Source organism: Haematobia irritans, chromosome 1 (assembly GCF_050003625.1).
Source record: "Haematobia irritans isolate KBUSLIRL chromosome 1, ASM5000362v1, whole genome shotgun sequence".
In the NCBI taxonomy this organism is placed as follows: domain Eukaryota; kingdom Metazoa; phylum Arthropoda; class Insecta; order Diptera; family Muscidae; genus Haematobia; species Haematobia irritans.
The window spans coordinates 256,009,495-256,030,981 of NC_134397.1; the positions used below are offsets into that span (position 1 = coordinate 256,009,495).

At 30.2% G+C, this 21,487-nt stretch overlaps 1 protein-coding gene across 2 annotated transcripts in view; it reads right to left on the bottom strand.

The window, feature by feature from the left end:
- klg (klingon) overlaps positions 1-21,487 on the bottom strand; it is a 762,719-nt gene that overhangs the window by 12,306 nt on the left and 728,926 nt on the right. For both annotated transcript variants that reach the window (XM_075290179.1, XM_075290170.1), the window contains exons 8-9: positions 17,952-18,073; positions 5,268-5,448 (exon numbers count right to left, since the gene is read on the bottom strand). In XM_075290179.1, coding sequence (XP_075146294.1) covers positions 5,268-5,448; positions 17,952-18,073 — 303 coding nt within the window. The remainder of the gene's footprint in view (positions 1-5,267; positions 5,449-17,951; positions 18,074-21,487) is intronic.

Below are 21,487 nucleotides of genomic sequence, written 5' to 3' on the forward strand. Positions count from 1 at the left end.
TTTTTGTTTTTAAATGTGTTTTGTTTTAATTTTCATAGATATCTTTTGGCACGAGTGGCATCCGTGGCAGGAAACCTTGTCCCTTGTCCGACTTTTCTTTAAAGTATGGTGAAAAACCTAAACTTTTCCGATTTACTAAAAATTTACAGAGGAGAGAAAAAGTTATAAAATTAATAAGGGGTATCTAATTTTGGAATATTTGGGAGCAAGAGGGGATAATTTGGTGGAAAAGGAGGATTTTCTCTTTGCCCGACTTTTTTGAAAGTATAGTGAAAACAACTAAGATATAAAATTTTGACAAAATTTTCTATATAAATAAAATTTTGATAAAATTTGTTATATAAATAAAATTTTCTGTAGCAATAAAATTTTGAAAAAGTTTTGTATATAAAATTTTTGGTAAAATTTCCGACTTTAACAAAATTGTCGGTAATAACAAAATTTTGAAAAAATTTTTATACAAATAGAATTTTTAAAAAATTTTCTATAGAAATAAAATTAAAAAAAAATTCTATGGAAAAAAAAAATTTTTAGATTTTTTTTTTTTTAAATTTTCATAGATAAATTTTGAACCTAGTGGCGACCTTGGCAGGGAACCTTCCCTTGTCCGACTTTTTTTTAAAGTATGGTGAAAAACCCAATCTTCTCCGATTTACTTAAAATTTACAGTGGAGAGGAAAAGTTATAACATTAATATGGGGTACCTCATTTTGGAATATTTGGGAGCAAGAGGGATTATTTGGTGGAAAAGGAGGACCTCCTATTTGAATTTCTTCGATTTGCTAGAAATTGAAAGTGGGTGTTAGGGGAGTTTATGAAATAAATATGGGGTAAATGATTTCTTTTATAATTGGGAGGGGGTGGTTCCACCTGGCCTGACTTTTTGGAAATTTGAAATTTTCAGAAAAAGTTGGGAGAGCCTCTAGACAAAGATCCACAACGTTGTCGGCGAAGAGACCTTCCATTTGCACGACTTTTTTTAGTATTGTGAAAAGCTTTTTCGAATTGCTTGAAATTAAAAAACCACCGTCCCTTTTTAATTTCAAGCAATTCGAGGTTTCTTTTAGGAGGGAAGAAACTTAATTTTTGACTAGGTACTTAATTTTTTATATTTACATGAAATTGACCAACAATGTAATAAATATATGGGAAAACTATCTTCTCCGAGCAAGAGATTTTAAAATTTTTATTATTATTTACTTAATTTCTCTGTTTTTGATTTATTGGCAAATATGGCGATTTTTATTCATTTGGATTCTTAATTTTCCGATATGTTGAGGAGTCCATTCACCCTTAACGAACCACGCAAGAAATTCACAGGAAATGTAAAGAGTGATTCAGCGACTTGAATACAGCTTATAATTAAAAAAAATTGTCTGAGAGGGTTGTCTCAGGTAAATCTCAATATTTGGAACTCTATTGCATATTCTCATTTTAGGCCCTTGTTTCACAAAGAGATATACCCTAAATCAACAAATTAAATAATCCTCTAAATTGTGAAATAATAATCCAATTTTAATTGGTACATACTAGCTTGGAACTACATTTCGTTTTCTTTTTTGAATATTAATTAAAAACATTTTTATAGATAATATTTAAAATAAATAATTACAATGGCTTTGAGTTAACCGACCCTATAATCGGACTAATCCTCAAATATTCCAAATCGTATTATGTACTTTATGTAACAAAATATTTCCACCCCTATTAAATAGTTTTAAATATTTCAATGGCATATACAGGAATCCATTTCGCAAACAATTTTCAAAAAATTTTAGAATCCACCAATTAATTGGCAAATAGCGTATTCATTCTAACTAAAACATCCCATTATATTTACCTCGTATACAACATCGTCTACATTATTTTTACATTTAATTAATCCAAAGCCAATGGGATTTTGTCGATATCGTAGTTTGTTCTTGCCTCATTTAAAGTAAAGCATCATTAACATTTTGTAGAACTGAAAACACTGAATGCAATAGATAATAAAAAGTACAGGGGACTCTCGGTAAATGTAAAACAAAGAGAAGTGATTTTACAGAAAAAATATATATCACTGAATTTTTTTTTTAAATAAAAATCGGAACCTTTACGGAACTATTTCTTTCTTTCATGTTCCTCTTTCAAACATTACAATATTAAAATGGCCGACAAAGCCATTCCACTTGATGTTATACACTACGTCGATCCGGTTATTGTACCTTTTTTGTTCCACACAATTTACAATGTTTATATATAGCCCTACAAATCTTCCCTATTTCCAATTTCCATTTCGAATTTATCGTGTTTGATGATAATCTCCTGTATCTACCGTTCGCTATGGCTCATCGTCAATCCATCGCTCCATCACCGTGCTATGCTCATCAAAGAAAACATTGAATGAAATGAATGACGACCAATTAAAAAAAATCATTGGCGGATTAAACAAATACAAATAGTTAAATTCCTCTCGTTCCCATTGAATACTCGTTCACTAACCATGGCAAAGTAGAACATCGTTACAGAGATATAAAAAAAAAAAAAAAAACAGAAAACGCAGAGAATGAAACGATAAATCCTTGGAATATCACAAATCAGAAATGCAATAATATAATTGAATGATGTAACAAATGTAATTAATTGCAATAGTTGGTCATGGTGAGATGATTGCGAATAATGGGTTATCTAAAGCTCACGCTAGACTAAGTACTCTGATGCCATACCATACCATAATGATGAAGAGAATATACAAGAAGAAATAATGATGTATTTTTCGTAATGAGTTAGTTAATTAATTGGAAATAAATTTAATTTATTTTTTATGTATTTTTCTCCATTAAAAAAAAGTAAACATAAATTATATTTGATATAAAATATGAAAGGTTAGAAAAAACAGAAGATATTAACCACAATTATTGATATAAATATTAATGACTTCGATATCATATTGCAATTTATTGGTTATAGATTTTATATAATTTGTGAATATTTTCATTTGAAAATTGATTACAGACGAGCTTTGACTGGAGAAGATAACATTTTTTTACAAATTTTTTTTTTTTTAAATCTTATTTTTAATTTATTTTTTTAACATTGCATAATTAGAAAAGGTCCTATTTTATTACTTCTCTAAAATTAACGAATTTCTATGAGAGTAAATGAGATATATGTTAAGTAGGTAGCTCTGAGAGTATTCAAGCAAAGCAAAAATCACTATGCATCTTTAATGTATATGGGTATTAGCATTTACTGCTTTAGCATTAATATACAAACAACACAACGGAGAGTATAAAATTGAATAGAAGACTAATGGAGGCTTTGACTCTCAGTTGTGTTGTTGTAATGTTAATTATTGAGCTAAGTGAGAAAGAATGATAAATGAGTTAATACAACCACACTGATAGACTGAAGGCATCTTTTTCTTTACATGTTTTACTTATGGCAAGCTAAAAATGTATTATTGTTAGGGGCGTGTTGTCAAATTAAAATCAATTATTATTTCTTGTCCATGAATAACACAGTGTTGCCAATTTATTAAACTCTCTCCTAGGCATTCTTGTGAATCAAATAAAAAGATTATTGATAAGGTCTTGAACTGGGTAATATTGCTGCCGAAGAGAGTAGAAAAAAATGCTACGCCGAACCGTAAAAATGTAAACTCTTTCGAACTACGGAAATTGAAACAGAGCGTTGGAGATGTTAAAGAAGTTGGAGATATTAAAAGAAAAAGTAGACAAATTTAAGCGGAAAAAAATATTTATTTGTGAAACAACAATGAAAAAACCAATGCTGCAAAGATTGTGTGTTTATTTAGTTTGGTATTGATTTTGAGCCACAGAAGCCACGAATTATGTTTAAATTTAGATTTTGTTTATCGAGTTTTGCTCAAGAAAAAAATCTATGAATCAGAGAAGAACGTTATCTATGTTAGTCAAAAATTATATCGTATTTTAAGAGCATGAACTCTTTGGGTTTTCGCCAATATTTTAAATTTGTTTTAAACAAGTTTTTTCGTTTTTTTTTTTTTTTTTTTAAATTTTTCAATATTTACTAAAGTTTTCTACTGATAGCATGCTATCAATTTTTATAGCTCTGGAGTAGAGATAAAAAATTTCAAAATTTATCTTTTTGTCAACTCCATATTCGATTAATCGAATATCCAATTTATATGTGGGCAAATTCATTGTTGAAGGATGTAGCCTGATTACAACAGATAGCCAGATAGACGGACATCGTAATATCGTCTTATAATTTCTCTCTGATCAAGACTATATATACTTTCTATAGTCAGAAATCGTTATTTGTATGTGTTACAAACGGAATAACAAACCCCCCATATAAGATACTGACAATATGCGTTATTACTGTAGTTATATGGCCCAGAGTGTTACTTTGATTTCAAATTTTGCACACGGAGTACTATTAATAACACAGTGAAAATTATAGCTCCTTTCAAATAAATAAAAAAGGAGCGGCTTTAATTTGTTATAAATTGATCATGTGAGCAGTGAACGAAATATTTACTGCGATGTAATGAGGGAAATTTTAATCTTTTTAATTCTGGCTGGAGAAAATATATACGAAGATCTCGCTGCCAACAATCAGTGATGTCAATTTGATGATTTTAGCACCAAATTTAGTGCTTTTTGATTTCCAAAAAGCACCAAATTGCCAACACCAACTTGGTGCTATCTGGCGTTTTCATTTAGTGCTTTTGGTGCTTTTTTCAATTTGAACGGTATTGAGTTTCATTGACGACATCTTTTCCAATAAAAAAATTTGATTAGACTGTCAAAAGTTTAACAAACTCAACTAGATTGCCAAATATAGAATTTGATTGTTATGAAGTTGGTATTCTTCTAAAAAATACTCCTTAAATATTTAATATTGTCCAATATTTTGCTTTGCCTCAAAATATTCTATTATTTTTTCAATTGTTCAACAGAGCCTTCAAAATTTTTGCAACCGGATTTACACCAGAAGAAGTTACTAAAAGCACCAAAAAATAATTTTTCCATGGAATTATTATCTGTTTTATTATTTCTTTACAACGGATGTCGAGTAATAAATGTTAATGGATGCATGAACAAGTTTTCCAACAAACAAAAAAAAAAAACTAAAACAATCACTGTTTTTCCGGCACAATATGACATTGTGATTCCACATAAAAATCTACCCCATAAATACCGAGTACAAACAAAAATAGATAAAAAGGAACTTGTTAAAAAAGCAATAAAATTCAAATAAATATTTATGTAGGGGGTTTGTTCATTCATTGTACTTACCAAAACGCGTCTATAGAGTAGACGTACTTCTTCCAATGGTGGATAACTATCAATTTTCCATGTGAGATTATAACTGTCTGATGAGCGTCCCCATTTGGGTGAATAGAATTCAGCAGGTCCAGGACGTCCAGATAATTCCATATATTTTCTTGAACGACCTAAGCTATTATCGGCAATGCAGCTGAAAAAAAAGAGTTTTAATTGGTTATTAATTAATCTAATTAATTTAGTAATAAAATAGTTAGGTAAGGTTAGGTGGCAGCCCGATGTATGAGGCTCACTTAGACTATTCAGTCCATTGTGATACGGATCGGATGAATTTTGCTTCTCCGATCAAATCTGGGGATCGGTTTATATGGGGGTTATATATAATTATGGACTGATATGAACCAATTCCTGCATGGTTATTGGAAACCATATACTAACATCACGTACCAAATTTCAACCGAATCGGATGAAGTTTGCTCTTCCAAGGGGCTCCGGAGGTCTAATCTGGGGATCGCTTTATATGGGGGTTAAATATAATTATGAACCGATTTCAACCAATTTTTTCATTGGTGTTTTAGGCCATATATTAACACCACGTACGAAATATCAATGAATACGATGAATTTTGGTCTTCCAAGAGGCTCAGGAGGTCAAATCTGGTGATCGGTTTATATGGGGGCTATATATAATTATGCACCGATGTAGACCAATTTTTGCATGGTCATTAGAGACCATATACTAACACCATGTACCAAATTTCAGCCTGATCGGATGAAATTTCCTTCTCTTAGAGGCTCCGCAAGCCAAATCTGGGGATCGGTTTATGTGGGGGCTGTATATAATTATGGACCGATATGGAAAAATTTTTGCATGGTTGTTAGAGACCGTATGCTAACACCATGTCCTTCTTGCTTCTTTTAGAGGCTTCGAAAGCCAAATCGGGGGATCGGTTTATATGGGGGCTATATATAATTATGGACCGATGTGGAAAATTGCTTAAAACTGAATGTAAAATTTCCAGATTTTACTTTACGTTTTTCATCATTTAAATAATGGGGATGAAAATCTGTAGATTTTAGATTTCAAATCATAGCGTTATTTCATAATTTTCTTGCACACTTACAAGAGATGTTTATGATTTCTCTAAAACTCAAACAAAAATGGTCTTTATAAATCTTGAATCTTGTATAGTCTTCATAAGTAAAATCTTTAAATTTATCTTCGGAATGTGTACTGGTTGAACTGCTTTGCTTGGGAGAATACATATCTCTCATCAAACCCCCCAGAAATTTCAAAGGAAACTGTACTATATCATTCATGGTGGTGGGTATTTAAGGTTCGGCCCGGCCGAACTTACTGCTTTATATACTTGTTTTGTCCAATTTTTCTTCTAAACTATGAAATTAAATTAAATTAAATTAAATAACAAAAAAAAAAGAATATTATTTTCTACTAAATTTTCTTCAATTTGACAAACATTATTAAATTATTTGTATCATAATGTAATTGTTGTAGATAAAATTTTATAATATAAACCTATTTTTTCTTTCATGGTGGGTTCATTTTTTTTTTCTGGGTGTTCCCATGATGCTCAATATGCTTCCTTTTAAATATGGTTTTGAAAAGACATCAAAAGATTTCTTAATTGTAGAGGCTATATGAGCTTTTATCCTTTGTAAACGTATTTTTCTACAAAATCTTATTTTATAGCAAAGTTCTTAGAATTTTATGAAACCATTTAAAAACTCATTTCAGTGAAATGTCCTCGTCTTGATATATTATCAAGATATACTTTTATTACTTCATTAATAAATGTCTAACAAACAAACAAAAAACACAAAAAAAAATATTTTATGATCGTTCCCCCTCCACCATAAAATGTCATACAAATTATGAAGCTTTAACAGTTAATTTATTTACTTTATTGTCTCCTAATAGATGTCTAGGTCACAAAATTATCTCTACCTCTTAGGAGTTAAACAAAATGAAAAAACTCGTATATTTATCAGATATATACACGCAGACACATCTTATCTATAATTCAACATCAATGTAATCTCTATAAAATCCGGTAATTTTCTACATGTTTTGTGTTATTTACAGTAAATAAACTAAATGAAGTATAACATTGAAGAAGTATACCAACAACAACAACAAAAAAGGACATCACACAATCAAATACAACTAACAAACAAAAAATACGAGAGATCTTTATACATGTGTTTGTAGCAATAGTTTATCATGCTCGTAAAACTATAAAATAAATAGAAAATGACCTTTGTACTATGAATGAACACTGACTCTCTCTCTCCCTCTCCATTGCTCTCTCACTCTCGTACATACAAATTGAACTCAATAGAGTAAAGTACAACATGTAGTAAACATTGAAGTACCATTATTACCCTAACTACTCATACAAATGAAAAAAAAAACTTACATGATTGTGTCTGAGAGGCAAATCCATAAACAAATCTACAAAACATGCATATGGGGAAAAAAAAACTTTGAATTTAATCTAAATATAACCAATAAAGTTTATTGTATTTTGAGCACATACAAATACTCTTCTGACCCCTTGAATTAGATAGTATCTTTATTAGTGTTTTTTTTTTTTTTAGAATGTAAGTAGCACAGTCGAAATGACAAAGGACAGAGTTAGAAATCATGTTAGTGTCTATTATAGATTCAATCTATAATAAGAAAGAAAGGTCCAACAACCAAACATACTAAATACTGGCTAACTTATTTCTATCCTGCGGGAATAGCTTTCCCAAGGAAATGTTTTAATAAAGAGAAAAGCGCTATGAAACAAGTATATACGGCCGTAAGTCCGGCCATGCCGAATCTTATGTACCCTCCACTATGGATTGCATAGAAACTTGTACTAAAGACTGTCATCCACAATCGAATTACTTGGGTTGCGGTAACACTTGCCGATGGCAAGGTATCTTAAAACTTTTTAACACCGTCTCCTAAATTGTAAGTTAGTCCATACGGGGTATATATTAAACGAACACAAGGCCGATAAATACGTATATAATTCAGTTTGACAACATTTTCTATAGAAATTAAATTTTGATAAAATTTTCTGTAGAAATAACATTTTGAGAAAATTTTCTATAAAAACAAAATTTTGACAAAATTTTCTATAGAAACAAAATGTTGACAACATTTTTTACAGAAATAAAATTTTGACAAAATTTTCTATAGAAACAAAATTTTGACAAAATTTTTTACAGAAATAAAATTTTGAGAAAATTTTCTATAGAAATAAAATTTTGAGAAAATTTTCTATAGAAATAAAATTTTGGCAAATTTTTCTTTAGAAATAAAATTTTGGTAGATTTTTTTTTTGGCGATATGGACCAATTTTTGTGATTGGCGATCGGTCCTGTATAACTATAGATCGACATGGACCAATTTTTGCATGGCTGTTAGCGGCCATATACTATCGCCATGTACAAAATTTCAACCGAATCGGATGAATTTTGCTCCTCCAAGAGGTTCCGGAGGTCAAATCTGGGGATCGAATTATTGGGGGTTATATATAAATATAGAGCGATATGGACCAATTTTTGAATGGTTGTTAGAGACCATATACGTACACCACGTACCAAATTTAAACCGGATCGGATGAAATTTCTTCTTCCAAGAGGCTCCGGAGGTCAAATCTGGGTTTCGGTTTATATGGAGGCGATATGGGCTAATTTTTGCATGGTTGTTAGGTACCATATACTAACACCACGTAGCAAATTTCAACCGGATCGGATGAATTTTGCTCCTCCAAGAAGCTCCAGAGGTCAAATCTGTGTATCGGTTTATATGGTGGCTATATATAAATAAGGACCGATATGGACCAATTTTTGCATGGTTGTTAAGTAACGTATACTAACACCACGTGGCACGTACCAAATTTCAACCGGATCGGATGAATTTTGCTGCTCCAAGAGGTTCTGGAGGTCAAGTCTTGGGATCGGTTTATATGGGGACTATATATAATTATGGACCGATATGAACCAATTTTAACTAAGGGTGGTTAAATTGTAAAGGCCGATGTTGAATGTGAACCACACCTAAACGCCAAGTTTATTTCCGAATTTTATTTCACATTTCTCTATTTCAGACTTACTCAATTTGAACCGTGGAGAGATACACAATCCAACAACGTGTTAAATGGTTCCAAGAAATGGCAACAGTGGATTTTCAATTTTCGAAGAAAATCATCTTCAGTGATGAGGCACATTTTCACCTCAGTGGATTCGGGCGAATGAGAATCCAAGAGTGATTGTCGAACACCAATGCACCCACAAAGAGTGACTGTTTGGTGCGGTTTATGGGCTGGCGGCACCATCGGGCCGTATTTTTTCCAAAATGAGGCCGGTCAGGCAGTTACTGTGAATGGTGTTCGCTATCGTGAGATGATAACGAACTTTTTATGGCCCTAATTGGAAGATATGGATGTGGACGATATGTGGTTTCAGCAGTACGGTGACACTTGCCACACAGCTAACGAAACAATGGCTCTTTTGTGCAACAAATTCAATGACCGTGTTATTTCACGTCAATTGGCCGCCAAGATCATGCGATTTGACAAGTTGGACTTTTTTCTTTGGGGTTTTTTGAAAGAAAAGGTGTACGTCGATAAGCCAGCAACAATTCAAGAGCTAAAGGATGAGATAATTCGGCACATTAACGGCATAGAACATCCATTATGCCTCAGCGTCATCGAAAATTTGGACCATCGGATGAAGGTGTGCCACCGAGTTCGTGGCCGATATTTTGTTCCATACATAATTGAGTAATACCAATATATCATAATAAAATAAAATTACAATAATTTCCTAAATAGTTTGTGTTTTATTCAAAATCAACATCGGCCCTTGAAATTTTAACCACCCTTTATTATTGTAACATTTTACATCTCCCCACATATTCTTCTCGTTATTATAGGCATGTACTCCAATTATTCTCATTGCTTTAGCTCACTCTCTTTCTTTCCATGGTCTTCCAATGACTTTCAAACTGTTTTCACTATGGCACCAAACACACTCAACCAACCAAACAACATATACTCAAACTAACACAACAAGCAAAACAACGTTAATATGTACTAAAAAATGCCAAAATTTCTGCTTTTAAAATTAATCAAATTAAAAAAAATAATAATACGACGAAAAATTTTTCTTTGTTTTGACAAAACTGTTATCCAACAATGTCCTCTCGTGGACACACAAAAAATTGAGGCATATTAATTTTGGGGTATTCATTGGTCCAAATTATTTCAAATCAAGTTAACTGAATCGATTTGATTATTTATGTTTATTTGATTGATTATGTTTATTTAGGGAGATGTGGTAGAACACATCTCTCTAAATAAACATAATTGAAGGAATCGTGGGCTCGATTCCTGCTTCGACCGAATACCAAAAAGTTTTTCAGCGGTTGATTATCCCACCTCAGTAATGCTGGTGACATTTCTGAGGGTTTCAAAGCTTCTCTAAGTGGTTCCACTGCAATGTGGAACGCCGTTCGGACTCGGCTATAAAAATGGAGGTCCCTTGTCATTGAGCTTAACATGGAATCGGGCAGCACTCAGTGATAAGAGAGATGTTCACCAATGTGGTATCACAATGGACTGAATAGTCTAAATGAGCCTGATGCATCGGGCTGCCACCTAACCTAACCTAACCTTACTTTAAAATTGTGGGAGACACCTGTCAAGTTCCAGCGTAAAACTAAAAACTGAGCCGTTTTAGCGTGATTTGCTATTAAGTAGAGAAAATTAAACTCAAAAGCTCTAAACACTTTTACACCTCCTCGAACATGAATTTCGTTAAAAATCAACAATGAATGACCGATTTGTTTTAATCATACTAACAATTTTCTTAAATAATATTGATGAGGAGATTATCTTTTTTCGTTTCAGTTTTTCTCTTTGGAAATTATACTTTGCATTTTATTTATTTGTTCTACATTAGAATCCTTATTCCAATATTCCAAACAAATACATTATCTTTGAATTTTCATGAACAAAACTACCTCTTAAAAGTTCAATGGCCAGACATCAATGTGGCCCAAAATCCCCAAACACCTTAAATCATTCAGGTAAAGTTTGTTTAACTTATTTAAACAATCGTTAAAGTGATTCAGCAGAAGCAAAGGAAAATAAACAAATCATGAGGACTCAATGCAGACATACAAAATTTCCTTTTAATTTTGTGAACACAGCTCTACACACTACCTAGGTAGACTTGTCGTCAACCACAAAAAATAGAAAACAAAAAATTGGACTTCTTTTGCCATTAAGGTGAGTTTGGAGGGCATTTAGTATGGCAATAACATTGACATGTCAATGCAGATAAACCAGTACTGAGAACAACAAAAAAATGCATTAAAAACTATGCGGGGAATTCAACCTGACTTCGTCAGACTGGAAAATTCCTTCGAAAAAAAACAAGCGAGAGAAAGAAATCGTAAAAATAACAACAAATCAAAAAAACTCTAAAGAGATATCTATGTGTGTTTGAGCTAACAGACAACAAGTCAATAGACATAAACTTTCAATCGTATTTGTACAGAAGGAGATTGAGAGAGAGGGAGAAAAAGAGAAATCAACTAAAAACAAGGAAACAACTATGGAGAAATTGAAAGAATAGGATTCTAGCTAGCCTTCTGTTACAGCAACAAAATCCCTTCTCCATTCAACATCAAGTACAAATATGTGAACAACATTGGCGTGCAATTATTTGGTCTTCCAATACAGATTTATGCAGGTTGAGATGTTCATGTCGATAAACTAAATCACCGAGAGACAGCAACAAAGAAAAAACACGGCAGTGCAAAACATGTTAAGAAAGAAGTTGTAGTAAATCCTGATTTTTCCATCACGGGAATGGCGGGATGGATTGTTCAGTTAAGCAGATTCAAGGATGAAAAGCCGGAAAAATATTACTAACATTCTTATATCCACCACCATAGGATTACAGTAATTTTTTTCCAAATTTTGGAAGCAAAAGAAGGATTTCATTTCTATTGAAGCGTTATAATGTCAGTACTGTGGCAGTAGCGTAATCCAGATTCGAAATTTTGTTACGATGAAGTTATGCTGCCCTACCATTCCTAAAAAAAAAATTGACAATGGGGTGGGCAGTGTTCTCTTGGAAAAACGAATTTATTCCATTTCGGGAGAAATGTATGAAGGCCATCTTAAGATGTGCAATAAATTGGGATATCTCAACTAAAAAACAGCGGTTTATTTGGCAAATAAATAAGCCAAAGCAGCTCCATGTATACGAGGGTTGCCTATTATTTGACGGTATTGGACCAACAGACAGATCTCTTTTAAAGCTTTTTTTGAGCTTATACGTATTCAGAACCGTTTTAACATGAGAGCGAGATTCATATCGCCCAATAAATGGAATTAACTCATAAACATTTCCGTTTACAATTTTCGATGTAGCTTAACACAACAGCATTGCATCGATGAACTTAATTCAATGTTTGGCGATGAAGCTCTATGGAGGACCATTGTTGATTTCAACAGAGGTCGTAGTTCACTTCAAGACGAATTTCGGGAAGGTCGTACAAAATCAGTTGTTTTCCGGAAACCATTGAAGTTGGGGGCCAACTGATATTGCCAGATCATCATGTGCCCTCTCGTGAGATTGAAACAATTTTATGGCGATTTCGATTGGAGAAAAATGTGCAACATTCTCGAAATTGATTGCCAAATATGAAGGACATTGTCATAGATTTTGGATCCTGTATCCCTCACTACATTATGAATTAACAATAACTTTGGAATGACACTTTAATTTGAGGGAAAATACAATGAGGAAAAAAGTAGTGTAACACCAGAGCAACATATTTTTTGCGAAACGAAAACGCAATTAGGCATTAGTGCGACAAACATGCATTCACTATTGTATTAACATTTGACCGTAAAAAATTTTTCGCGTTGGATCCCACACAATTTAACAATTCCTCAAAAAAGGCTCATATGCAGTAAGCAGAGCTTTTGAGCCGATGAGCGGGCTCGGTTTTCAGGGGAGATGTTTCTGAGACATTGCTCTTGAGATCATTTCAATTTCTCTTTACTAAACAGGGTCACCTAATGCAGGCTCTCTCTCTCTCTTAAGCTATTGCCGATAACTAAAGCCGAGAATAATTTTTGTCGCTTGGGTAAGAAATGGCTTTGGTCTACACTAATAGAAAACAAGTAAGGAAAGTCTAAAGTCGGGCGGGACTATATTATACCCTGCACCACTTTGTAGATCTAAATTTTCGATACCATATCATATCCGTCATATGAGTTGGGGGCTATATATAAAGGTTTGTCCCAAATACATACATTTAAATATCACTCGATCTGGAGAGAATTTGATAGACTTCTACAAAATCTACAGACTTAAAATTTAAGTCGGCTGATGCACTAGAATGGAACACAATGTTAGTAAAAAAAAATATGGGAAACATTTAAATCTGACGCAATTTTAAGGAAACTTCGCAAAAGTTTATTTATGATTTATCTCTCGATATCAATGTATTAGAAGTTTAGGAAAATTAGAGTCATTTTTACAACTTTTCGACTAAGCAGTGGCGATTGTACAAGGAAAATGTTACCAACATTGACCATTTTTGTCGAAATCAGAAAAACATATATATGGGAGCTATATCTAAATCTGAACCGATTTCAACCAACCCATAGCTACAATGGTAATTCTACTCCCTGTGCAAAATCTCAATTAAATCGGAGTTAAAAATTGGCCTCTGTGGTCATATGAGTGTGAATAGGGCGAAAGCTATATATGGGAGATATATCTAAATCTGAACCGATTTCAATAAAATTTGGCACACTTGACTACACTACTAATTGTACTCTTAGTGGAAAATTTCAACCAAATTGGGGTAAAACTCTGGCTTCTGAGATCGTATTAGTCCATATTGGGCGAAAGATATATATGGGATCTATATCTAAATCTGAACCGATGTCAATAAAATTCGACACACTTGACTATAGTACTAATTGTTCTTCTTGTGCAAAATTTTAAGCAAATTAAGGTAAAACTCTGGCTTCTGGGGCCATATAAGTCCATATCGGGCGAAAGATATATATGGGAGCTATATCTAAATCTAAACAGATTTCTTCGAAAATCAACCGGGTTCTATTCTGAGCCAATACACATACTTGTGCGAAATTTGAAGTCGATTGGACTAAAACTGCGACATAGACTTTGATTACAAAAATGTGTTCACGGACAGACGGACATGGCTATATCGACTCAGGAGCCCACCCTGAGCATTTCTGCCACAGACACCATGTGTCTATCTCGTCTCCTTCTGGGTGTTGCAAACATATACACTAACTTATAATACCCTGTTCCACAGTGTGGCGAAAAATCAAAACGGTATGTTCACCTTTACGTCCACGGACGTTCATCATTATATGAAAGGTTTTCGTTTTTTTATACCCTCCACCATAGGATGGGGGGTATATTAACTTTGTCATTCCGTTTATAACACATCGAAATATTGCTCTAAGACCCCATAAAACATGTCCGTCCGTCCGTCCGTATGTTGAAATCACGCTAACTTCCGAACGAAACAAGCTATCGACTTGAAACTTTGCACAAGTTGTTATTGATGTAGGTCGGATGGTATTGCAAATGGGCCATATCGGTCCACTTTTACGTATAGCCCCCATATAAACGGACCCCCAAAATTGGCTTGCGGAGACTCTAAGAGAAGCAAATTTCATCCGATCCGGCTGAAATTTGGTACATGGTGTTAGTATATAGTATCTAATGACCATGCAAAAATTGGTCCATATCGGTCCATAATTATATATAGCCCCCATATAAACCGATCCCCAGATTTGACCTCCGGAGCCTCTTGGAGGACCAAAATTTATCTGATTCAGTTGAAATTTGGTACGTGATGTTAATATATGGCCTCAAACACCCGTGCAAAAATTGGTCGATATCGGTCAATAATTATATATAGGCCCCATATGAACCGATCCCCAGATTTGATCTCCGGAGCCTCTTGGAAGAACAAAATTCATCCGATCCGGTTGAAATTTGCAACGTGGTGTTAGTATAAGGCCGCTAATATCCATGCCAAAATTGGTCCATATCGGTCTATAGTTATATATAGCCGATCCCCAATCACACAAAAATTGGTCCATATCGGTTCATATTCATGGTTGCCACTCGAGCCAAAAATAATCTACCAAAATTTTATTTTTATGGAAAACATTGTCAAAGTGTTATTTCTATAGAAAATTTTTTCAAAATTTTGTTTCTATAGAAAATTTTGTAAAAATTTTATTTCTATAGAACATTTTGTAAAAATTTTATTTCTATAGAAAATTTTGTAAAAATTTTATTTCTATAGAAAATTTTGTAAAAATTTTATTTCTATAGAAAATTTTGTCAAAATTTTATTTCTATAGAAAATTTTGTCAAAATTTTATTTCTATAGAAATTTTTTCCAAATTTTATTTCTATAGAAAATGTTTTCCAAATTTTACTTCTATAGAAAATGTTGTCAAAATCGTATTTCTATAGAAACTTTAAATTTAATTATATACGTATTTAATCGGCCTTTTTTAGTTTAATATATACTATGTATGGACTACCTTGTAATTTAGAAGACGGTGTTAGGAAATTTTAAGATAACTTGCCATCGGCAAGTGTTACCGCAACCCAAGTAATTCGATTGTGGATGACAGTCTTCAGTAGAAGTTTCTACGAAATCCATGGTGGAGGGTACATAAGCTTCGACCTGGCCGAACTTACGGCCGTATATACTTGTTTTTTTTTTTTTTTTTGCAAAAAAAAATGCTTTTGTAAGCTTGTAAATAATAAAATGAACTGTCATTGGAATAAATCTCTCAGTTGTCAGACGAGCGTTTTAGAGAAATCGGTTTAATCTGTTTTAACTAAATTTTATTTCTATTGGAAATTTTGCCAAAATTATATTTCTATAGAAAATTTTGTCAATTTTTTTTTCTATAGAAAATTTTGTAATTTTTTAATTTTCTGTAGAAAATTTTGTCAAAACATTATTTCAATATAGGTTAGGTTAGGTTATGTGGCAACCCGATGTATCAGGCTCACTTAGACTATTCAGTCCATTGTAATACCTCAGTGGTGAACATATTTCTATATAAAATTTTTGTCAAAATTGTATTCTATAAAAAATTGCCAAATTTTATTTCTATATAAAAAATTTTGTCAAAATGGTATTTCTATAGAAAATTTGCCAAATTTTAATTCTGTATAGAAAATTTTGTCAAAATTTTATTTCTATATAGAAAATATTGTTAAAATTTTTTTGTTCTATATAATATTTTGTCAATTTTTGTTTTTCTATAGAAAATTTATGAAGTACCTCTGTGCAAAATCTACCAAATCATCAAAAGTTCTACCAATCTACCAAACAATAAAAAAATTTACAATTTGTGGTAGTAACATACAAATAGTATTAAAAATAGTTCAAAAGTGTAAAATTTATCAACCTTGATCTATATACTCGAAGTTCCTATACCGGTGGATCCTTTTGCCATAGGGAAATCTTCTCCCAATTATAGTCCAATTTCTCTTTTTTATTAACCGATTTTTCATAATAAGATTACTTTTGCATTAATTTGTCAATGAATTTCGGTTAGAAAGTTTAAATATATAGCCTAACAAATAACATCCATACAGATATGAACATTATATGTGCCACTAAAATATTCGGAAGAACCATTTCCTTGCTGATAGACAGCAATTTCCGGTACCCTACTTATCAACCTAACATCGTAAAATGCCTTATCCACATCTATGTGTATCTGTATATGTGTGTGTGAGAGCTAGCACACGAGCTCCAATGTTTATACACAAGATAGGGCAACATTTGGCTACTTCCGTAGATCTAATATGTTTTCGACAGATTGACATTGATGTAGCAAACTAACAGGGTTTTCATGCTGTGCCAAAGGCAAGGCAAATGGACAAATAGAGAAGATGGCAACAAAAAAAAAAATCAAATAAATTAAAAAAACCTACTCTGGCGGCCATAGATAAAAATCCCCAAAAATTTCATAGAAAATACAAATAACCACGAACCAGTAGTAAATCCTAAAAGGACAGGTGAAATACCAACTTTTTTTTGCTTTCTTTGAAAGGATCTAAGGGAAAACAGACATATTTTTTTCGATGGCTCTACATGGGTGACAAATACAAAGAAATCCTTTGGGAAGCCTCCCTTTTTGGTTAGATCAAAGTTTTGTCAATTTCTCTGTGGAAGCAAAAAACGCCGAGAAAGACCAAAAAAAAAAACATTTTTGAGGCGCAAAGTATTAGATTCGTTACGGTTTATGGAACTCACTGAAGTATTGACGAAATCGATGTTCTTTATAGTTTCGTTTTTGTTTTTTGTTTTTTGTTTATTCTTTTTTTGTTGTCATGTCTTGCTAAAAGGATAACGACATTTCGTTGATTTTAATCTTTAAATACATAAAAGTTTCTAGCCTGACCCTATGTCATATACTGTTGATAATTTTCTTTATGGTGTTCTTAGTTAAAGTTAAGTTTGTTATTTTGATTTAACCAAAAGAAAGAAAATTGTCTCTTCGGTATGTGGGACCTAAATAAACACCAAAATGTCCATCACCTGACTAGAGAAATCCTAAACCTAAGGGATACTTACCTATAGTTGCCAAAGTCTTCCTGTTGGATGTGTCTAATGGTTAAGGTGTGACGATTTCCTCTTGATGACATAATGCGCCTATCAGTTGACTGTATCAAAAATGAATTTTGATACCAGGATACCTGTAATGGGAATCAAAATCAAATAGAGATTAGATTTAAGCGTGTGTGTGATAGATATAATGTATTAATGAAATAAAAATATATGTTTAGGTGACAACTATATCCAAAGTAACTGATTTAAATATTAAGTGATTTATTTTAAAAGTGAAATTGATTTTATGGATATTCAGGATTTACTGGATACATCAAATAAGAGACATATATGTTTTTTAATAGATTTTTATGTAAAATCAAGCAACTGACTTTTCTATGGCTGAATAATTGCACTATTATAGCTTTATTCTTGTTCATATAACTTATAAAAATATTAAAATTCCATAGAAATCTTGAGGGTATAGTTAGTTCGCTGTTCCGATTGTAAAATATAGAAATGTCAAATTCTGACTACATAGGTTTTCATATTCTTAATCAGGATGAAATTTGAAGATAATTTAACAACATCCATTGGCCGCCTTTTCGTCTCTCTGTTGTAAATTAGATATCATGTCGAAATTTCCTGAAAACTCGCTTTTTATCTGCAAACAAATTCGAAGATGAGATATATTGCTTTAGATTTGAATATCGCTTCCTTAAAAACCGACTCTCACATTTGATTTAAAGAGCATTACGATGCCGAAATTTTTTATCCCATTAATAAAAGTTTGACAAAATGTTCTATAGAGATAAAATTTTGGGTAAATTTTCTATAGAAATAAAAATTTTACAAAATTTTTTACAGAAATAAAAATTTGACAAAATTTTTTATAGAAATAAAATTTTGACAAAATTTTCTATAGAAATAAAATTTTGACAACATTTTTTATAGAAATAAAATTTTTACAACATTTTCTATAGAAATTTTCTAATAAAAATTTGACAAAATTTTCTATAGAAATAAAATTTTTACAAAATTTTCTATAGAAATAAAATTTTTACAAAATTTTCTGTACAAATAAAATTTTGACAAAATTTTCTATAGAAATAAAATTTTGACAAAATTTTCTATAGAAATAAAATTTTGAAAAAATTTTCTATAGAAATAAAATTTTGACAAAATTTTCTATAGAAATAAAATCTTGACAAAATTTTCTATAGAAATAAAATTTTGACAAAATGTTCTATAGAAATAAAATTTTGACAAAATTTTTTATAGAAATAAAAACTTGACAAATTTGTTTATAGAAATAAAAATTTGACACAGTTTTCTATAGAAATAAAATTTTGAGAAAATATTCTATAAAAATGAAATTATAACAAAATTTTCTGTAGAAATAAAATTTTGACAAATTTTCTATAGAAATAAAATTTTGACAAAATTTTCAATAGAAATAAAATTTTAACAAAATTTTCTATAGAAAAAAAATTTTGACAAAATTTTCAATAGAAATAAAATTTTGACAAAATTTCCTATAGAAAAAATATTTTGACAAAATTGTCTATAGAAATAAAATTATAATAAAATTTTCTATAGAAATAAAATTTTGACAAATTTTCTATAGAAATAACATTTTGACAAAATTTTCAATAGAAATAAAATTTTGACAAATTTTTTTATAGAAATAAAAACTTGACAATTTTTTTTTATAGAAATAAAATTTTGACAAAATTTTCTATAGATATAAAATTTTGACAACATTTTCTATAGAAATAAAATTTTGACAACATTTTCTATAAAAATAAAATTTTGAAAAAAATTTCTATAGAAACAAAATTTTGACAAAATTTTCTATAGAAACAACATTTTGACAAAATTTTCTATAGAAATAAAATTTTGACAAAATTTTCTATAGATATAAAATTTTGACAAAATTTTCTATAGATATAAAATTTTGACAAAATTTTCTATAGATATAAAACTTTGACAAAATTTTCTATAGAAATAAAATTTTGACAAATTTTCTATAGAAATAAAATTTTGAAAAAAAATTTTACATAGAAAAAATTTGCTATAGAAATACAATTTTGACAAAATTTCCTATAGAAATACAATTTTGACAAAATTTTTTATAGAAATAAAATTTTGACAAAATTTTCTATAGATATAAAATTTTGACAAAATTTTCTATAGATATAAAACTTTGACAAAATTTTCTATAGAAATAAAATTTTGACAACATTTTCTATAGAAATAAAATTTTGAAAAAAAATTTTACATAGAAAATACGGACAACATTTTTTCTATAGAAATAAAATTTTGACAAAATTTTCTATAGAAATAAAATTTTGACAAAATTTTCTATAGCAAGAAAGTTTTTGACAAAATATACCACTGAAATAAAATCTTGATAAAATTTTCTATTACTTGCTTTTATTTCTATAGAAATAAAATATTGACAAAATTTTCTGTAGAAATAAAATTTTGACAAAATTTTCTATAGATATAAAATTTTGACAAAATTTTCTATAGCAAGAAAGTTTTTGACAAAATATACCACTGAAATAAAATCTTGATAAAATTTTCTATTACTTGCTTTTATTTCTATAGAAATAAAATATTGACAAAATTTTCTATAGAAATAAAATTTTAACAAAATTTTATAAGTAATAAAATTTTGACTAAATTTTCTATAGAAAGAAAATTTTGACAAAATTTTCTATAGAAATAAAATTTTGACAAAATATTCTATAGAATAAAAATTTTGACAAAATTTTCTATAGAAATAAAATTTTGAAAACAAAAATTTTACATAGAAAATACGGACAACATTTTTTCTATAGAAATAAAATTTTGACAAAATTTTCTATTTATATAAAATTTTGACAAAATTTTCTATAGCAAGAAAGTTTTTGACAAAATATACCACTGAAATAAAATCTTGATAAAATTTTCTATTACTTGCTTTTATTTCTATAGAAATAAAATATTGACAAAATTTTCTATAGAAATAAAATTTTGACAAAATTTTCTATAAAAATACAATTTTGACAAAATTTGCTATAGAAATACAATTTTGACAAAATTTCCTATAGAAATACAATTTTGACAAAATTTTCTATAGAAATAAAATTTTGACAAAATTTTCTATAGATATGAAACTTTGACAAAATTTTCTATAGAAATAAAATTTTGACAAATTTTCTATAGAAATAAAATTTTGACAAAATTTTCTATAGAAATAAAATTTTGAAACAAAATTTTACATAGAAAATACGGACAACATTTTTTCTATAGAAATAAAATTTTGACAAAATTTTCTATAGAAATAAAATTTTGACAAATTGTTCTATAGAAATAAAATTTTGACAAAATTTTCTATCTAAATAAAATTTTGACAAAATTTTCCATAGAAATAAAATTTTGACAAAATTTTCTATAGAAATAAAATTTTGACAAAATATTCTATAGAATAAAAATTTTGACAAAATTTTCCATAGAAATAAAATTTTGACAAAATTTTCTATAGAAATAAAATATCGGCAAAATTTTCTATAGAA